This window comes from Odocoileus virginianus, chromosome 16 (genome assembly GCF_023699985.2).
Source record: "Odocoileus virginianus isolate 20LAN1187 ecotype Illinois chromosome 16, Ovbor_1.2, whole genome shotgun sequence".
Classification (NCBI taxonomy): Eukaryota; Metazoa; Chordata; class Mammalia; order Artiodactyla; family Cervidae; genus Odocoileus; species Odocoileus virginianus.
The window spans coordinates 18018919-18040309 of NC_069689.1; the positions used below are offsets into that span (position 1 = coordinate 18018919).

The 21391-nt window shown below is 40.8% G+C and overlaps 1 protein-coding gene across 13 annotated transcripts in view; it reads right to left on the minus strand.

The window, feature by feature from the left end:
* Positions 1–1218: 1218 nt before the first annotated feature.
* Positions 1219–21391, minus strand: part of UNC79 (unc-79 homolog, NALCN channel complex subunit) — a 270926-nt gene continuing 250753 nt past the window's right edge. For all 13 annotated transcript variants that reach the window (XM_070477922.1, XM_020875952.2, XM_070477919.1 and 10 more), the window contains 3 exons: positions 19616–19693; positions 7524–7565; positions 1219–5885 (listed from right to left, as the gene is read on the minus strand). In XM_070477922.1, the coding sequence (XP_070334023.1) occupies positions 5685–5885; positions 7524–7565; positions 19616–19693 (321 nt within the window). In that variant the 3' untranslated portion in view covers positions 1219–5684. The remainder of the gene's footprint in view (positions 5886–7523; positions 7566–19615; positions 19694–21391) is intronic.

The following is a 21391-nucleotide window of genomic DNA, read 5'->3' on the forward strand; positions in this document are numbered from 1 at the left end:
CACCTCTTTGGAGCCTTCCCCGCACCATGCCCGCCCCCGCCCCCGCACCCCCATCTGAGCAGCGGGATTGTCCTCACCTGGAGGGTTTCTGTCCTTCACGCCTGATTACTTGCTGGTTTCTTTCTTTTCCAAGTGGCCACTTGAAGGAGTGGAAATCAGGGCGTCTGCCAGGCAGCCCCAGGAGGCTCCCTCTCCACTGGCTGGTGGGCAGGGGCCTGTCTGGACTGCATGATTCAAAAGCCAGTTCTTCGTTCCACTAAATCCGTAGCCTCCGCCAATGTCCCGTGCACCCTTCAGAGATGAGCTGTTGCCAGGGGGCTCACCTTGGAGAGACCAGCCCTGACCTGGAATGAGGTCGAACTGACTGGTGGGGGTGTGTAGAGGCAGGGTGGCAGGCCATAGTCACGTAAATGGGGGTGTTGATGCTAGGGAGAGGTGGGCACCTGAGAGGCTGAAAGCATGGCCTCGAGTCCTGCTTGGCCACTGCCTTGCTGAGTGACACTGTGGCAATCCCACCCCCACGAAATGAGAGGGTCTAGGCAACTTACAGGCCTGCAGGGTGGAGCTGTGAATGAGTGATGCACCAAGCCAGAGGCTACAGGGTGTTGGCCGAGAAGCTGTGGGGTCTTCCTGCTTGGGAGTCAGAGGAGAAATGGCAAGTTCAAGCTCATCGGAGAAAATATGCCGTGGGCCAAGTTTAACCAGCAGGCTGGTGAATTCTGGTCTATATAGTTCTAGGTTAACTTGGCGAATAGCAAAGGATCTACCTATCACTTACCTACCAGGATTATGTAGTAGAAAGAGCCACGCTTTTGGAGGCAAATATATCTGGATTCAAATTTTGCTCTGCCTTTTACTGAGTGACTCCCACAAATATTGTCTTTCCAGACCTCAGTTTCCTCATCTGTAATATGTAATAATAGAAGTGCCTGCCTTACGCCATTGTTGAGAAGACTAAATGAGATTACTGTACCTAAAGTGCCTAACATGTAGTAAGCCATCACAGAGGGTCCCTATGATTATTTGAATTAGGGGCATGTCTCCATAGGGCTGAGTGAACGCTTAACAGACCCCTGATCTAATCATCACAATCTGTAATTCATAAATTTTATTCTTTGTCATAAAACTATTAAGTGGGAAACTGTGATTTCATTTGTGAGCTACAATTCTTTCAAATGAATTCCCAAAGCAAAGGAGAAAATGCCTTTTCAGATGAAGTGACACGGGCTTGAGAGAAATTTATTATAGATGATTAATAATAAACAGAGACACTAACAAGACTGGGCTGCCTCAGAAGAAGCCCTCAGATTTGTATCCCCATGCTCTTGGCACATTTTAGCCAAAAGAGCCCAGAACCATAAAAAGCGGGGGGCAGGGAGGGGAAAGAGAAATTAACATTTACTGAATGAAGCTCTGACTTGAAGTCAGATGGCATTTTGGTCCTCATGCGACTACTGCCACCTGCAGTAGTATGACTTGATGTATGCAGTGTGTATGAAGCATGACTTGATTATGTAATTATGTATGTAGTATGACTTGGATGAGTTATTTAACTTCTGGGCATCCGTTGCCTTACCTGCAAACTGGGAATGATAATAACACCTATCTCATGGGGAGGAAGGAGCTAAGAGGAGTAAAGATAATGTATGTGAAGTGCTTAGGACCTAGCTGATGCTCAATAAACGGTAACTTTTGTGGTCTCTCTGGAATTCCTTTCACAAGAGGCTCACTGCTGTCAGTGAAAGGAACTGACTGACCAGCCTTTTACTAGTAACCCTTTTTCTCCCAAAAGGTTCAGTTCTCAAAAAACATAGCTTGGTTCTATTTCATTGTGTTCCAATTGCTCCCTTCATGCTCCTTAAGATCATTACTGTTAAAACACCCCATATACCCCAAATACATATTTGCACATTAATTCTATTAAAGAGGTATATTAAATGATCTACATTGTCCAATTAATGCCAGAAGCCCTTGAGTCCAAGCTCACGAAAGAGTCTGGTGCATAACACATCTTCTCCGAGCCAATCCAATCTGATTGGCCTATTGTTGCTTGGAAATGAAGACAAAGACGCTGCAATCCCTTGGCCTCAGATGAGACTCTTGGGGAAGAGAGTTGCTGAAAATATCCCACTGCAGGCGGAACGACACGCTTGTAAAGACGGTATACAATGAAGACTGGACATCCTTGGTTAATGAGTGAATTTCAGCTCCTGTGGGTCTTGTAGGTCTAGATTCTGAGGGACTGGCTGAAGGAAAACCCAAATGAGCCTGCAGCTGTGAGCTGTCCCCTCATGTGGTCTTCATAAGGTGGCACAGGTCTTCTTGGAGGTCCATAGTGTTTGGCACAGTCTCCCAACCACCACCTCAGTCCTCCACTCATTTGCACTTTCCATGGTAGACGGCTCCATTTTACAGATAAGGCAAAACAGAGGTCCAGAGAGGCTTAGTAACTCGTCCAAGGTCACCCAACTAGTAAGAGGTGTGCCCACAGCAAACAATCATGGAATCTATGCATTTGCAGATGTTGGCCCATTCCACCCTTGGGAATCTCAGAATGTGCTGTTCACACTCTGGAATGAGTAGGATTCAGTGAGGGAAGGGAAACAATCGACTCCTGGCCCTTCTCCAAGCCAATATTCAGCATTGGCCAAATTGGGATTGGAGTCTCTCTGACGTCTGTGCTGCTGTTAGAGGCATCGCCCTGGGCTGGAGTGTGGGGTCGCAGGACCCAACATGGGCAGTGGTTGAGAGCACAATCCTTGGGGTCTGGCAACCTGGGGTCAAGTTCTAGTTCTGCCTCTGACTAGCGGTAAGACCTTGGACAAGTAGGCTTACTTCTCCAGGCTTTAACATGAGAATATAAAACAATAACACATAACTTTTCATTGAGTGCTTAACATGTGCCAGGCATTGATCTAAGCTCCTTGCATTCTTTTATTTCATCATCTCAACAACCCCATGAGGTAGAATGTGTCATTGTCCACATTTCACAGATGAGGAAACACTAATAATACAATTTCAAAGACCCTGAGGCTTTAGGGAAAATACACCCATGCAAGGGTTCAACTCAGTGCTCCTCGGTGACCTTCACCTAGGCCAGGGGTCAGGGGACTTTCTGTAAAGGGGTCAGATGGTAAATAATTTAGGCTTTCAGGACCATACGGTCTCTGTCACGATCCTTCACTTCTGCTGTTGTACTAGCACAAACACAGCCGTAGACAATATGCAAATGGATGGTGTGGTTGTGTTTCATTAGACTTTTTACAAAAACAGGTGTGGGCTGTAGTTGTCTGACTCCTGACCCAGGTGAATGGCTTCTCCTTCTCCTTGTAAGGACCCAATCCTGCTAAACTTCCACCTGTTCTTTCTTTTCCTGGCTTTTCTCTTCCAAGTACCTGAGCCCCACTTGCTGGAGAGATTAACACAATGACATAACAAAAAAAGATAGGGATTCTGGGTAATGAAGTGGGAAGGAGGGAGTTGTAAGCCAGAGAAACTTGCTGGTCTCTGTCGGCCGGAGAAGCGGCAGGGTCCCAGCAGAGACAGTATTCGGGTCAGTCACACAAGTCTGAGGGGCAAGGAAGGAGACCTGCCAAAGTGGGACCAAGTCACCAGGTTGTAACTGGTGTGAAGGAAATAGGTCTGGATAGCGGGAAGCATTAGAAGGGACCCAGTTAAGAGGGCTGAGTTAAGGAGTCATCTCCAGCCCTTGAAGGGGGGTGCGAATACAAGGGAAATCGAGGCAGTTCACTCAAGGAAATGGAGTTGGAGAAGTAGCCTGGATGACTCTGGGAGGACTGGGCCACCAAGATCCTGGCTGCCTGTGGCAGCGTGGGCTCAGGACTCTAAGGAGCTGGGTCTACAGCTGAGCCCAGATAGGAAGTCAGTTAAACCCCAGGGAAAGCAGCCAGGGCCTCCTGCTCTGGCCATTTCTGTAACCCCCTCCAGGAATCCTTGCAGAAAAATTAGAAAATCACAATTTAGCCCTTGCTGAGCCCACTGGGTGGCTCAAGAAAGACCTGCTGCTTTAATCAAATCCATTCAATTCACTAGACATTAATTAAACACGCGCTACATGCCAAACCTTAGGGACATAGACAGGACACACCCTCAGAGCTGTCACAGTTTACACACGAGATAAGTACATGCACGAGTTTTCATAATACAAGACATAATGTGCACAGAAGCATAACCAAGCACGACTGGGACAGAGGAGAATTCTGACTCGAAAAGGCCCTTTTCAAGAGTTCATTAGCAAAATATGAAGAATAATCATTTCTATACACTTATTCTAGGGACCTATTTGTTCCCCGTAAGTTTTCATAAGAATGGAGATCTGACACTCTATCTTTCCAGAACTCCTGCAAAGTACTTAAATATTTGAGGACATGTTTTCCCCCGAGAAGCATTAAGACATCAGACTTCCCAGAAGAAAAGAGAAACTTCTTCAGAACTAATGTAAATAAAAAAGTTTCAAGCCCTCAAAGTTCCTCCAAGAGAAGGGACTTCAAATACATTGGGTATTCCTCTCACCAAATGATCTTAAAGAAAGCCTTCTCCTCTTAAAATTGTACTCACTGTTAAGAGAGGTTATACATTTTAAAAGTTTAGAAGAAATGGTTGTCGGGAACTAACCCCTAGCTCTATAAACTGATTTTAAAAAACCCCAGGCTCACAAAGATAATAAAAAATGCATTTAATAGCATGTCAATATACAGCTTAAATGTATATTAAGTATTCTTTTAGTCAGTGCATTACAGGGATAGAGAAGAGAAATATCATTTGTGAATGCACAGTCAAACGCTAAGTATAAGTGCTGAGAAATCTTGGTGCTCTTACACTATTAAAATTCTGTTTTATGAAATGTAGCTCCAGGTGCAGTGTTCTGTGCCAGCGTGGGGAGTCGTATGGTCCAGTATGCAGTCTACAGTTTTAAATTGAATTGTATACAAGTGTTAACAAAAGAATAAAATTTATTATTCACAAAACTAAAGTGGTCATCATAAAGCATACAAGAAAGTACAGCCTAGAACGAATGAGCTGAAAAACCTAGTCTTAAAAATAATCAAAACGTACTGGACAGTCCTGGAAAATGACATTAGGAAACAAAGGAAACGATTGGCACAGTTTAACCACCTAATTTCTAAGTGCACTTTGTAATGATCCTTGCAAGCTGCCGCTTCTCCCAGGATAGTGACAAAAAAGCTTCAGTCAAGTGTCACTGGCTTATGGTGACGTTTTTTTTTTTTTTTTCTTTTTTTTTTTATTGCATTGCCAAGAGTGGATTTTAAGAAAAAACACTACAAAGGTTTCAAAAACCCTATTTATTCTCTATCATCAAAAATAGCAACAGGGGGACTTATACAACTTTTCTGTGAGTACCCACCAGTCTATTTTTTTTTTTTTTTCTTAAAAAAAATAGAAGTTAGTTAAAGAAAAATGATTTGGTTTTTTTAAAAAATAATGTAAGGAAACACTTAATCAGATAGCCCAAGGATTCATCAGAAATGTATAGCAAGAAAGCGTCATTGTGGCACTCTCCGGCCTCCGCACGTCTTTTTACTAAACTAGAAAGAGAATGTACAGTACCAATATGTTCCCCAGCCTGCTTGGATCGAATTGTTTTGTTTGGAAACCCATTATTGCTAAACCAGAGTGTTGACACTGAGGGCCGTGGAGTCCGCTCAGAGAGGATAAAACTGAGAGGCGGCTTCCGAGGACTGGATCTCCACCTGCGCCATTTTGAACTGGGTGCAGCGCAGCCACTTGCGCAGGGCGGCCAGGCCGGCGCTGCTCTGGGCGGAGCCCGGCAGCGTCCTGAGGCTGTGGTGGTTCACGTTGTTCTGAATGGCCTGGAGGCGGAGCTGGAGTCCCGCGGACAAGTGCTGTCAAGAAAGGGGCGAGAACAGGCAGTTTAGTGTCTCTCCTCCTGAGGTTCCCCATCCACCCGGGGAGTGCTGGCCTGGGCTCCTTCTGCAGGTGGAACTTACATGTGGCATGGGGACTGACTGGCCTGAAGAAGGCCCGCTCTCAACTGTGGCGGCGCTCAGGGCAAGGGGTGTGGGCTGGTATCATGTCCTTAGAGCCCACCCGGCCCAAATCTACCCAAATGATGCCTTTCCCGTCTAGACTGATGCTCTGCAACTCCAGCGTGCGGGCTGACACTTAGACTTGACCCCAGGAGCTGTTGACTATGAGCACCTGTCGTTGAAGGCTTTGCTGCCAGGCTCCCTGGGTTCAAATCCTGGCTCCTCCTCTGTGAACAACTTAGGGAACAAAGTTTATGATCTGTGTTTGGATTTGCTCGTGGACAAGGTAGGGCTCATAACACTCATCTGACGGGGTTTTTGAACAGAACAGAACTTGGCACAGAACAGAACTTGGCACACAGTAAGTGCTTGGGACATCTTAATCACGATTATAGTCTTTCTGCTCTCAAGTTCATGCACTGGAAGGACCCAAGTTGTAAGTTTTTCTTCTTTTTCCTAGCCTTTCATCAAGTTCTGCTGGCCTCCTCTCAGCACTCTGGGCCATGTCAAATTGCCACAGATGACCACCACACAGGGAGGAGGGCAGTGCAGAATGCCTCGGGGTGGAAGTCTAAGCAATTTTCACAACAGAAGCTACTGTTCCAATGAGGTTTTCAGCAAAGCCATTGGGCTTACCGGTGGCCACCAACAGCAGCAATGCCATGAACCAGGACTCAAAGCCTGTGGTTATAGCTGGCAGCTATATTTCTCCCTTGGGGTCTAGGCCCCCCTGAAGTCTCTTCCTTTGCTTCCATGAGCATCCCATCCCAACTCTGAGAGGAGATCCAGCAAAAAGACTTCCATCTTCTCCTGTGACACTCCTAGTGCCTGTTAGATAGGACCCAGTTTTGGATGGAGTGGGTGGTTAGCACCACCATCTTAATACTAGGCCCCAGTAACTACACTCCCAGCCGTGGAGTATGTCTGGCCCCACAGTGACAATGCAGCACTCAACGTGGGGCCTGGCAGTGAGAAATACATTCAGTCTTCTGCTTCCTGGCTGGTGGCCCTGTCCAAATTACTCTTCTTTCTGATCCTGTGTTTCCTCTTATGTAAAAACGGCAGAGGCGTGGGCAAGTCCCCTCTTGTTCAATTCTATCATTCACTCAATGCTATCTTTTCTTAATATAATTCTTCCCATGACAAAAAGTCAAACTTGGTGGCCAGGAAATAGCACTGGACATGCCTGGGACCAGATCCCAAGGGTATCCACTGAAGGCAGAGTCGCTTCTCAGCTGTATTCTATCTAGTCAATAACGGAGCCTTGTCTAGCTCTGGGATCTTCCCCCTCTCCTTTCATCAATGATGAGTAGTAGGATATCGGCTCTTGCTGTCACCTCAGCCACATGCTCCTTACCTGGTCCACAGGGTCTCCTGCATTATTAGCCCCCAGGGACCACAAACAGGAAGTGAGTGGAGCATGGTGGAGCCCTATGAATGTAATGAGCCTCTTTGGAGGGAAGTGAGCTTCCAGGCCACCCAGGGGTGACTTACCTTGATATTTGACTGAATCATTGGCAACCACATAGGTATGAGCTGTATGGAGAGACACAGAAGGCCCATTATGACTGTCCTGCATTCTCCCACATAGCTGTGCTTACTGCGAGGCAGAGCGAGCACACAGAATCCCTTTAACATCACAAAAGGATGTGGGCCCTAGCTGCAGAGTTACTGCTATCAGACAGCTGTCTCTCGGAGGCCAAACCCTGCTGAGCTCGTGGCATTTGGAGGTTAATAAGTGCCCCATGAGCGCCTGAACCACACACTTTAGAGTAAATGACTGATTGTCTCTTGAAAGCTACCAAGCACGGGAAATTAAATGTGTATTTATTTGATTAAATCCTCACTTTCTTGAAATAGCATTTTCTCCATGGGATCTTCAGAACTGTGTCTACAAGTAGCATGGTGATGCTATCTGCCTGCAGTCGTTAAGAAAATATCACTGGCTTACTTCACGCCATTGTGTATTCCTGCCTTGTTTGTCAAAGATAAGGTGACCACAGGTGCATGGGTTTATCTCTGGGCTTTCTATCTCGTTCCACTGATCTACATTTCTGTTTTCATATACTCATGCGCAGTTGCTAAGTCGTGTCTGATTCTTTGCAACATCATGGACTGCGGCCTGCCAGGCTCCTCTGTCCCTGGGATTTCCCAGGCAAGAATACACACGGGAGTGGGTTACCATTTCCTTCTCCAGGGGATCTTTCCAACCCAGGGACGGAACCATGGGTCCTTTGCTTGGCAGGTGGATTTCTCACTACTGTGCCACCAGGGAAACCCTTTCATACACGACCATGTGTAACATAGACAGCTAGCGTTAAGCTGCTGTATAGCGCAGGAAGCTCAGCTCGCTGCTCTGTGATGACGAGCGGTGGGATGGCGGCGGGGATGGAAGTAGGATCAAGAGGGAGGGGATATATGGATACTTATAGCTGATTCACTTTACTGTACAGTAGAAGCTAACACAGCATTGTAAAGCGGTTATATTCCAAAAATATAAAACATCACTGAGAAGCAGTTAAAATGCTTTAGTGATAGAAAAAGACAAGCCCTGAGGTTGCCTGGCGGTGACTTGTGAAACACAGCAAGGGTGAGCTGGGGCAGGGGTTTCAACAGTGTGGGTTCTTTGGCAGGTGAGAAGTAGGCCCCTGCTCTGGCCCAGAGTGAGACTCTCAAACCCCAGGCGCCTGGCGTACCCTCCATGCCCCTTCACTGTCTCTGGTTTGCCCTGAGGCCCTTCCTAGGAGGTCATAGGTGCCCTGCCAGAGTGCCTCCAGCAGCGGCTATCCTTTGCTTTGGTCTCTCACCACACTTCAGCTCTTCTGAACACAAGTCAACACTGGTGGCTTCATAAATCCTGAAGTCAGGGACAGAACACAGTGTTTCCCAAATTGTGTTCCACAGAACTCTAGTTCAGTGGGAAAGGAAGGCAATGATCTAATAAATTTGGAAATACTAGTTTATTTCCGGGCTGCTTAGATTGTGAAATGAGCTCAAATGGATCATATCATTTCACTCCATGCTTCTTCTGACCCTCCTCCAATAGAGCAGAGTAGATGTGGACTGAATTGTGTCCTCGCGTGAAGCTGTTGTAGTCTTAGCCCACATAGCCTCCAATGTGATCTTATTTGGAAACGGGGTCATTGAAGATTCTGTGAGTTAAGATGAGGTCATTCTGGAGTAGGGGTGAATCCTAATTCAATATGACTAGTGTTCTTTTTTTGTGCATCTCCTTGTTTTTTTTTTAACTTTTTATTTTGTATCGGGCATAGCCAATTAACAATGTTGTGATAGTTTCAGGTGAACTGAAAAGGGGCTCACCCATACATAGATTCATTCTCCCCTAAACTTGCCTCCCAGCGAGGCTGCCACATAACACTGAGCGCGTTCCCTGTGCTCCACAGTAGATTCTTGTTGGTTATCCATTTAAAATATAGCAGTGTGTACACGTCCATCCCAAACACCCTCACTATCCCTCTGTCCAACCCATTCCCTGGGCAACCATAAGTTCATTCTCTAAATCTGAGTCTCTTTCTGTTTTGGATGTTAGTTCATTTGTATCATTTCTTTTAAGATTCCACATATAAGGAATGTCATACAATATTTCTCCTTCTCTGATCATGACTAGTATTCTTATAAAAAGGGGGAGATCCGGACAAAGACACACACACAGGGAGAATGCCACATGAAGATGAAGCAGAGATCTACAAGCCAAGGAAAGACGGCTAGCAAATCCCCAGGAGCCAGGGGAGAGACTGGGACAGATGCTCCCTCACAGCCTCGGAAGGAATCAGCCCTGGCATCACCTTGATCTCATAACTTCTTGTCTCCAGAACCATGAGACAGTATATTTCTGTTACTTAAGTCATCCAATCTGTAGGACCCAGCAGCCTAGCAAACTGACAAGAGGGAAGCAAAGCCTAGAGGCAGGAGAATGCCAAGAGGTGAGGAGGCAGCGGGGTTCATGAGATGCTGAAGGGTGAGGTTCTTAGGAGAGGGCCATGAAAAAGAAGTTTAGAAGAGCAAGGTGGGGCCTCTCAACATCCACCCACAGATGATCTAGGATGCCACATAAGGAGGTTTGGATCTGATTTCAAATTCAATACAATTTCTGATGAGGAAAGCCTCATTTACCACGAGAAGAACTGTGACCCAGCAAGCTCACTATGGCAGCAGTCTACAGACCAGAGGAAGGACATGGAGAATGGAGCCCAGGGCCCAGTGTGAAGGCAGCCCTCATGGTCCAGGTAAGACCCGCGTGGATTCTGGGATGGAGAAGGATGCTGTCCTCAGAGACAACCTGTGGGGGTCTGAAAACTAGTTTGCTCTTTGGATTGAGGACAAGATTAAAAGTTAGCCTGGGCCAAGTGGAGAACAGCAAGGCAATGAAGAAAACAAGAGAACCAAAATGAGAGCCTGCTGGGATGGGGGATAGCATTTAAATGCCCTCTCTGTTCACTAGTCATGGCTATAGCTGCTAGTCTCATCTAATTCATCAAACCATTAAAAAATTAACTTGGCGAAGTGATAAATCATGTTTCCTCTCTGTGCTTCTGTTCCTAAGGCTGCATCTGGCTGTTTTTATGCTTTCAACCTTCTATGAAAGCAGAAGTGTCACTCACTCAGCCGTGTCCAACTCTTCACACCACCATGGACTGTAGCCTGCCAGGCTCCTCTGTACAAGGGATTCTCCAGGCAAGAATACTGGAGTGGGCTGCCATTCCCTTCTCCAGGGATCTTCCTGATCCAGGGATTGAACCTGGGTCCCCCACATTGCAGGCAGATTATTTACCATCTGAGCCACAGGGAAGCCTTCAACCTTCTATAGATGCATACAACTTGCTAATTTGACTTCACTGATGTTTACTCCTAAACACAATATTTATATTGCAGCCATTTAAGTCTCTGTCTGTAATGTAACTACTGTGTTTAGAAATGAAGTATGGTGTGTCCCAGAAGTTATGATTGGACTTCTGATAGCTGTGATCAAACTTTCAGAAAATAACACCCTCGCTTGTCTCCCCCGCCCTCAATCCTCATAATAAAATTGTGGGATTACAAAGGTTGATGCCAGATAAGGCTGTGCTCTCTGGCATATAAGAGGACTGGCTCATGGGGACATCCAGAACAGGAATAAATAAATTAGTCTAACCGCCTCCTCCCTAATATCTGCAGGGCAAAAACAAGCCCTGAGGGCCCTAATGCCTATAGACTTTTATTGTCTTTTGACCCATTTAATATAGAAGCAAGCTCGCCTGCCTCTTGATATTTGGGGAATACCTGAACTAACCTCTCTTGTTAAGAATCCTGAGAGACTAAGGACCAGGGAACACTGAGTCCTCTGCTGCTGGGGGGATGTCTTTCTCAGGGTTGCCCCTGGGGCTAAGGGTCTGTATGAGGGAATCAAGGGGGACACTGAGGCTGATTTTAGAAGTGTCTCTCTTATTTCCCCATTGATCTAACACATGACCAAAAGATTCTAAACATGCTTGCACAGAGCCTTCAGATCTGTTATTTATGGATCACCTGACTGAAAGCATCAGGTTAAAGTTCATTGTGAAGGACAGCATTATACAACCCAGCAGTCATCCTATTTCAGGAATGCTAATTGACTTTATTGAATAAGATTCATTTCAGTACTCTTTTGCTAGTGGCTCCAACAAAGCTGTCAGTTAGAATTAGATATAATTTATTCTGAGCTCTATAATGTTATAATAAAATTGGTTGGTATTTTGTTGTTGTTGTTGTTCTCCAGAAACAATATCTGGAAAACCAAAGGACGTTTTAAAAAAAATAGGTTGTTTTTCACCAAAATAAAAGTAATAGTCTTCCTCTTATCTTAGTTTATGCTATGGGATACATTGAAGGTTTCTAATTGTTGGATTACATTCATTTCATTCCATGCTTGTTCTAGTCCTCAAAATAAAATGAGTCATATAACTTCCTCTTTCAGCCAAGGTGGAGTAACAAAGACCAGATTTACACTCCTGTCTAAAACAAAATTAAAATTCCAGGTGAGGGGTATGAAGCAATGGTTTTCAGACATTAATTGTCAACAGTGCAGGAGAGTGATCAGTGAGGCCAGACAAGGTGAGCCCTGCGATTATCACAAGTCACTGCCTAGAAAGCATTTTCAGGCAGTACAGAGGCAGGAGGAGCCCAGGCAGTCTGGCAGCCTTCAGGAGGTGAGGAAGTGGAGTGAGGAGACTAGAAAGGCCCAGGGAGCTAAAGTTTGTAAGGCAGACTAGCGGAAAGGAGACAGCTGTACAGAGAGAGAGAGAGACAGAGAGAGAGCACACCAACTAATTCGCTGAAGATCTGAAGGGTTTCCCTTGAGTCTTCAGCTGAATACTGACCAGTATACACACATGAGAAAACTATTCAAGGCTAAAGAAAAAATAACCTAAAAAGATTAGAGGGGAAAATCCCTGGTTATCACATAGCAATAGTTTGTGTTCCCACTAGTTAGAGTGGAAATTAGATTTTCACTTGCAAATGGAAATCGTTAGATTTCTGTTCTTGCAAATTATTAGAACGCGGAGTACTCAGAAGGATATTACCTGGACAGTGAAGAAATGGTAACCCTATACAAACTGCTGCCCCAATCCCACCAAACAAAGCTTAACACCAAGTCTCAAAGGCATAGCATTCTTTCTAAGCAATTTAACTCTATCATAGAATATACTCAAGAATACTTATAGGAATTATAAAAATACTTATAGGAATAAAAAATAGCACCCCAAAAGTCAAATTCGAAATGTCAAGAATCCAATAAGAAATTACCAGACATACTAAGAAGCAGGGAAATGGGTCCCCAAATGAGAAGAAAACTCAGGCAACTGGAAAAGACCCCCCAAGTGACATAGATAACAGAACTGGCAAATAAGGACATTGAAACAGTTATTATAACTATATTCAATACAGTTGAGAAGGTAGAGGAAATACCGAGTATGTTGAATAGAGGTCTAGAAGAAAACTTTACAGACACAATAGCTGATACTTTTTCAAACTGAACAAACGCAAGCTCAAGAAACATGAAGAAAGCTACACCAAGGCATATCATCTTCAAGTTACTTAACAACAATGGTAAAGGGAAAAAAATCTTAAAAGCAGTCTAAGAAAAAAGACATATTATATATAGAAAAAAATACAAGAATGACAAAGATTTCTTTTTAGAAATAATGGAAGTAAGAAGATAGTAGATGAATAGCATCTTTAAAATACTAGGGAAAAAACCTTTAACCTAAACTCAAGATCCAGTGAAAATATTTTCAAAAATGAAGGCAAAGTAAAGACTTTCTCAGATATAGAAAAGTTGGAGGAATTAAGCTTCAGCAGAACTACACAAGAAAGTCGTTTGGACAGAAGGAAGATGGAAGTTTAATTCTATAGAAAGGAACAAATAAAACTGAAAAGTGCAAATACGGCAATTATCGCAAATAGAAAACTTTAAACTGCTTTAACAGGTAACTGTTTCAAGCAAAAAAAACTTGTGGTTTGCTTTGTAACATATGTAGGAGTAAACTGGATGACAATAACAGCACAAAGACTGAAAATGGAACTATACTGTTCTGCATTCTCATTATATATATGAAGTGGTGTATTATTATTTGAAGGTAGATTGGGTTGTTAAAAATGTAGACTATTAACTCTAAGTCAACCACTAAAACAACAGCAACTAAGACAGAGAACTAATAAGATAACTGAAAAACACACTTAAATAACCCATGGGTCAAAGAGGTGAAAAGGGAAATTTGAAATTACTTTGAACTGAATGAAGATGAGAATATATAAAAATTCAGAGGAATACAGCTAAAGCAGTACTTAGGAGGAAACTTAGAGCACTAAACACTGACAGCTGGATAGAAAAAGGTACTCAAATTAGTGATCTCAGCTTTCCCCTTGAGAAACTAGACCAAAAAGAAGAAATTATATCCAAAATTTAATCATCAAAAACTTAATCAGTCAAAAAGAAGGTAGAATAAGAGGGAATAAAGGACAAAGAACATGTGGGAAATATACAAAACAAATAACAAGATGTTTTAAGCCAAATAATATCGCAAAACACATTAAGTAAAAATGGTTTAAAAAACCCAATTAAAAGAGATTGTCAGATTGGATTTTTAAAAAGTGCAACACCCAACTATATGCTGCCTGTAAGAAATATACTTTAACTATAAAGACACAAATAGGTTAAAGGATAGAAAAAAATACAGTCCTAACACCCATCAAAATAAAATTGGACTGCCTCTATTATTACCAAAGATATTACTAAGTTAAAGAGAACTATTTCATAAATTCAATTCACTAAGAAGATAAAACAATCCTAAACATTTATGCACCTAATAATAGCTGTGTAATATGTGAAACAAAAACTGGTAGATTTGAAAAGATAAATTAGGGAGATATTTCAATACCCCTTTCTCAATAATTGATAGACTAAGCAGATAGAAAAAGAACAAAGGACATGAAAAAAAATTGAACAGCACTGTCAAGAAGCTTGACCCAACTGACAAAGGAAACTGTGTTCAACAACAGCAGAAGACATATTCTTTTCTAGTGAACACAAAGCACTCACCGAGACAGACAATATTCTGGGCCATAAACAAGCCTCAAAAAATTAAAAACGAGTCAAATTATACAAACTATGTTCTCTGATCACAATGTGATTAAACTAAAAAACTCCAGAACAGAAAATCTCTAGAAAAGCCTTAATTATTTAAAAACTAAATTATAAACTTCTAAATAAGCAATGGGTCCAAAAAGAAAGCAAAAGGGAAGATAGAAAGCATTTTGAACTGAACAAAAATGAGAACACAACTACAAAACTGTAGGATGCAGTTAAACCAGTGATTAGATGGAAATTCATAGCAGTAATCTCTTGTTACAAAAGAATAAAAATCTCAAATCAGTGAATTCCACTACTACCTTAAGAGATAAGAAAAAGAAGAGCAAGTGAAATTTAAAGCTAATAGAAGAAAGAAAATGATAAAAACAGAAATCCATGAAACAAAAACTATAGAGAATACCAGTGAAAACTAAGCAAAAGCTGATTACTGTAGTCACTGTTTTAAATTAAAAGCTCACTAAAATTGATAAACCTTTATTCAGACTAACTAGGAAAAAAAAAGTAAGGTCACAAATCACCATTACCAGAAATGAAAGAGGTGGCATAACAACAGATCCTACAAATATTAAAAGTATAATAAGAGAATATTCTGAGTAAGTTCATGCCAATAAGATCAACTATTTTGATGAAATGGACAAATTCTTTGATAGGCACATACTGTCAAAGATCACTCACAAATAAGCAGATAACTTAAACAGCCCTATATCTGTTAAAAAAATTGAAGTTTAACACCCTCCTGAAAAGACAGTTCCAAGCTCAGGCAATTCCATTGGTGAATATGACCAAATACTTAAGGGAAAAAAATAACACCAAACCTACACAAACTTTTCCAGAAAATAGAAAAGGAATAATTCCCAATTTGTGCTATAAGGCCATCATTACCCTGATACCAAAATCAAAATATAGTTTATCACAAGGAAAGAAAATTATAGTCCAGTATCCCACATAAACACTGATGCAAAAAATTATTTTAAAGACTTAGCAAATAGAATTCAGCAATATATAAGAGAACAATACATCAAGACCAAATGGTTTGTCCCAGGAATATAAGGTTGGTTTAACATTCAAAAACTCAATCCCTGAAACTCACTGTTAACAGTCAAAAAAGAAAAATTTAATGACTACCTCAATAGGCATAGAGAAAGCATTTGACAAAGTCTACATCTATTCCTGACAAAAGTTCTTAGCAGACTAGGAAGAGAAGAGACACTTGCTCAATCTGACAAAGGTATCTATGAAAAACTAACAGCTAACGTTTATATTTAATGAATGCTTTCTTCCTGAGATTAGGAACAAGACAAGGTTTTCAACTATCATGGCTTCTATCCAACTTTTACTAGAGGATTTAGCCAGAGCAGAGGGAAAAGAAAAAGAAATTAAAACTATAAAAATCCAAAAGAATGAAAGAAAACTGCTTCTATTTGCACATGTCATAATTGTCTAAATAGAAAATCTGATGAAATCTGCAAGAAAACTAATAGATGAGTTTACCAGAACTAATAGATGAGTTTAATAGGTTGCAGGATATAAGGTATAAATCAGTTAGAGTTATTTATAAATCAGTTATATAAATCAGTTACTATTTATAAATAGTAACAATAAAATGAAAATTTTAATGCAAAAAACATTATTTATAAGACTATAAAATTATTACACGCTTGTGTGTGTGTGTGTGTGTGTGTCACTCAGTTGTGTCTGACTCTTTGTGACCCCACGGGTTATAGCTCACCAGGCTTTTCTCTGCATGGGATTCTCCAGGCAAGAATACTAGAGTGGGTTGCCATTTCCTTCTCCAGGGGATCTTCCCGATCCAGGGGGTCAAACCCAGGTCTCCTGCATTGCAGGCAGATGCTTTACCATCTGTACTACTAGGGATAACACACTTAGGGATAAATTCGACAAAATACTCTGGGTCCATATATGGAAAATTATAAAATATTGCTGAGAAAAGTCAATGCAGACATAAATAGAGTGATACACTGTGTTCATGGATTGGAAGACTCAATATTGCTAATATCTCAATTCTCCTTCAAGTGATCTATACATTCAATGCAACCCACATTCCCAGTAGGCTTTGTGTAATAATTGATAAGTTGATTTTAAAATGTATCTAGAAATGCAACAGATGTAGAATAGCCAAAACAACTTTGAAATAGATGTAGAAATTCAGAGGACTAACACTACATGATTTCAAGGCACATTAGAAAGCTATGGTAACCTAGACAGTGTGGTCAAAGAAAGACTAACAGATCAATAGAGCTGAATTGAGTATCCAGAAATAGAACCATACATATAAATGGTCAATTGATTTTTGACAAAAGTGCAAATGTAATTCAATGGATAGAATTTTTAACAATCTTGAAATAACTGGATATCTATACACATAAAAAGTACCTCAATCCAAACCACACACATACAAAAGTTAACTGAAAATGGATCATAAATACAAACTTACACCTAGAAGAAAACATATATAACACCTAGAAGAAAATACAAACAAAACTCTGTCTTTGATTAGGCAAAAGTTTTCTTCAATACACCACCAAAAGCATAGTTAATAAAAGAAAAATTTGATAAATGGTACTTCATCAAAATTAGGACCTTCTGCTCTTCAAAAGTCACTATGAAGACAATGAAACAACAAACACAGAAAAAAATCACTGCAAATGACATATCTGATAAAGGACTTGTATCTGAACAATAATAAGAAAAAAAAACCAACTTGATTTTTTTTTAAATGGACAAATAATTTTAAAAGATATTCTACCATGCAGATGTACAGATAGCAAATAAGCACACAAAAAGATGTCAAGGATCATCTGCCAATAGGAAAATGCAATTTAAAACCATGATCAGACACCACTACACAGTTCTTAGAATGACTAAAATTAAAGATTAACTACATTAAGTGTTGATGAAGATGTACAGGCACTGGGATGCATACTGCTGGTGTGAATGTAACAGGGTACAATCACTTTGGAAAGACAGTCTGCCAATTTCTTTAAAAGTTATACACATATCACATGGCCCAGCAATTCAACTCCTCACTATTTATCCAACATACATGAAAGCCTATGACTACACAAAGACTTACGTACATGTATTCATGAGTAAGCTTTATTTTTAATAGCCTCAAACTTTTGGAAACAGCTCAGATGTCCATTAACTGATGAATGGATAAATGAAATGTGTTATATCCATATAATGGATACTACTCAGACATAAAATAAATAATCTACTGATACATGTAACATGGATTGATCGCAATATAATTATTTTGCATGAAAGAAGGAGAAAGAAGTTTAACTACTATATAAATTTATTTATATGAAATTCTAGAATATGAAACTAAGCTATTATGACAGAAAGCAGATTAGAAGGTGCCTGGGGATGAGGAGGTGGGGATACAGGACGTGGCGGAACAGAGATTAACAAATGTGGAAGAGAAAACTTTAGAGAGTAAGGACTACAGTCATTACCTTGACCTTGGTGACGGTTTCATGGGCATCATATATGTGATATAAAGATACCAAATTGTACATTTTAAATGTGTGTACTTTTCAGTCTATAAATTATACTTTCATAAAGCTGTAAAAACTAAAATCAGATATGATCATCCAAGTGTCAGTCATATAGTTTCTCTTATAATGTTGACATTTGCTATTGACTGTTAAGCTAGATAAGCTATATCTATTCCATTTGAACCAACTGCTTCGAAGTTTCCTGGTAACAGTCAAGTTTTCCCTAAAAATGCGCTGTTTATGCATCTTGTTTGAAAAAAGAAGTTCAGTGAAGCAGAGTTAGGGTCTTAGTTTCCCAGGGCTCTATAATAAATCACCACAAACTGGATGGCTTACAAGAACAGCAATTTTTAATCTCACAGTTCTGGAAACAAGAAGTCTAAAATCCAGGTGGTTGCGGGCTATTCTCTAACCAGAGACCCTATAGGTGATCCTATCCCATGTATCTTCCAGCTGCTGGTGGCCCCAGGCCTTCCTTGGCTTTGGCTATATCATCCCAAGTCACGGTCCCATTTTTCATCTCCTCTTTCCTGTGTATCCATCTTATAAGGGTACACTGATTGCATTTAGGGACTCTAGGATTCACCTAGATAATCCAGTTAATTCACAGCTCTGTGTGAGCTAACTTGACAAGTGTCCTTAATTGAAGGGAGTCAAAAAAAGAGTGAAAATAAGAAGTTAAAAGGTTCCAAGCTGAGGCACTCCATGGTGGGGGGTGAGGGTGGTGGTGATGGTGCCTGAGATAATGGAATACAGAAATGGAAGGCCAAAAAGTGGTACAAGAAGAGGAAGGACAAAGAATCAGTGAGATAGAGAGATGGAAAGGAAAAAGAAGGGAAATAAGAAGAGAAAGTGATTAAGAAACCACATTCTCCTTTGCTCTTTTATCTTTTTATCACACTAGGATGTTTCTCATGTTCCTGAATAAATAACAAATACTTGAATTACTTACATACACTGTACAATAATTTAGAATAGTAATATTAGAAACTAAATTAGATAAATAGATAAGCTTAGATAAAAATTAGATAAATTAATTTATCTTTGAGAAAAGCATCAGCTAACAAGTCAAACAATGACAGACTATTTTCCTTGGTTTTCTGAATATCTTGCAAGATGAGGCTCCACCAAACAATTTATATGACTCCATGGTCATTTCCAGATCAACATTTTCGGTAATATTTTAATTACTTGTGCTGCATGCAATCACGGTGCAACATATCTAACCCAGCTACAATTGGTCACAGTGGTGAAGCAAGAGCAAAAATTACATAATAACTATTTAGTGAAGGTTGTAATATGATTCCTCCAGCCTCAACTTTGAATGTAAAAATTAAATCAGTTTTATTTTCCTCTTCAGAAGGTACATTCAAGATAAATCCACATTTGTTTTTAGAAGCAAGTAAAGGTCTATAAAAATCGTAAGAATTTCCTACCTTGACAAAAATTGTTGAATTGCATTCTTGCAATGCCTCCATTAAACTAATCACATGGAGACACACCATTTCTACCATCTGAAACAACAAATATGAAAATCAATTCCACTCCCAGTCTGCAGCCACAGAAAAACCCATACCCTGTGCCCATGAGGACTTTCTGCACAACAACCAGACAGGACCACAAGGAATGGTATTTATTCATCTCTAAAACTTCAGCCAGAAACTGGATTTTATAAACTGCAGAGGTTTTGCAATTGTCATGCCTTGCTCATCTAACTCGGGCTGCCAACGGAATTCATGTATTGACCTCACTAATCTGTACCACGCTGCGATTCACACCAGAGGATAAATGGCTTCTGCTTCCTTCATTTCCAACTGCAGAACGCTTGGGCGTAGGTCCTTTTCTCCATCTTGATGCTTTCGCCACAGTTCCGCCACTTGGAGAGGTTGTTTAATTTATTGCATCATCTGTGTTTGAGGCTTTGTTCTCCATGGAACAAGGCAGCCATATTTATGACAGTTCAAAAATACAATAGAAATGATAATCTCTCATCAGAGAACCCTATAGCTAGATTTTAAACACTCCAGGGGAGATTTTACCAGACTGGCTTAACCAAATTTTTGGACTTTAAAATTAATTCAAATTCATTTGTAATATGATTTGTACAAGATTCACCTGTAACACATCCATTTCCAGCATTTGAATATTAAAAGAGATTTAGAGGAGAGGTGTTAATGGTACCAAAAAAAAAAAAAAAACTAGTGACAATAGAAGGAAACCCTGAATCTCTAGTTTAAATTTAAGGTCTCAGTTTCATCGTCTGTAAAATAGCAGAATAGAAAATTTGACCTCCACCTGCTTCCTCAGTCCCCAACTCTGCCATCTAATAAACATAATTATTTATGTGGTGGTCAGAACTGTTTGCACACCCTAAAGTTTTCACATAAATTTCCTTTAAGCTGAATTAAAACACTTCCCTCCAGATACAACTGCTTAATAATATCTGCTTCTCTAAAGAGAGTGCTTCACTGAAAGTAAAAGATATTCCCCTTTCCAATGATAAGTAAAAGATAATGTTTCTGAGGCTAATTATTCAATCAATCAAAAGCCATTCCGGAATGTCTTTGTGGGCAGTGAACCGTTGGGTTTCTGGGCACATTGGAATTATCATTATGGTGTTCTTCCAGGCCCTTTGCCCTTCACAGATAAGAATTCTACTGATGAAACGCCCATAACCAAGACACTAGATGCTGCCTTCCCAGCTAAGAATCCTCCTTCAAAGCAGCAAACTGAACTAGAGGACTCCTTTGGAAAGTCCTCCCATATACCCTCCAGTCTTGACTCCACTGGACTAAGCCAAGCTTGTTCAATGACATGGACCCATGCTGGCCATACCTCAGCTCTTTTCCAAGGTAAACCATCCACATTAAAATGCAGCTGGCTTTAAAGACTGAGCCTAGGCCCTCGGAGGGCAACTCGAAAAGGTGAAACTCTTTTTACCCTAAGTGGAATTAACACATACAGTCAGTCTGCTCTTAATTGACTATAGTTTTCCCAAACTGCCTTAGAATCCAAAAATAATATAAAATCCTTCCTAACTCTCTGACTTTATAGAACAAGACACCGTGTAAAGGTAGAAGTTTCACATACATTTTCTTTGCCACTAGGCAGAGAAAACAAACACTGTTTTAACTGAATTTACTTGTTTGCTTTGCTTTTCATCAAAATTATTATACATGTAGAATATGTATTTTTTCTACTGTTTTTCACGT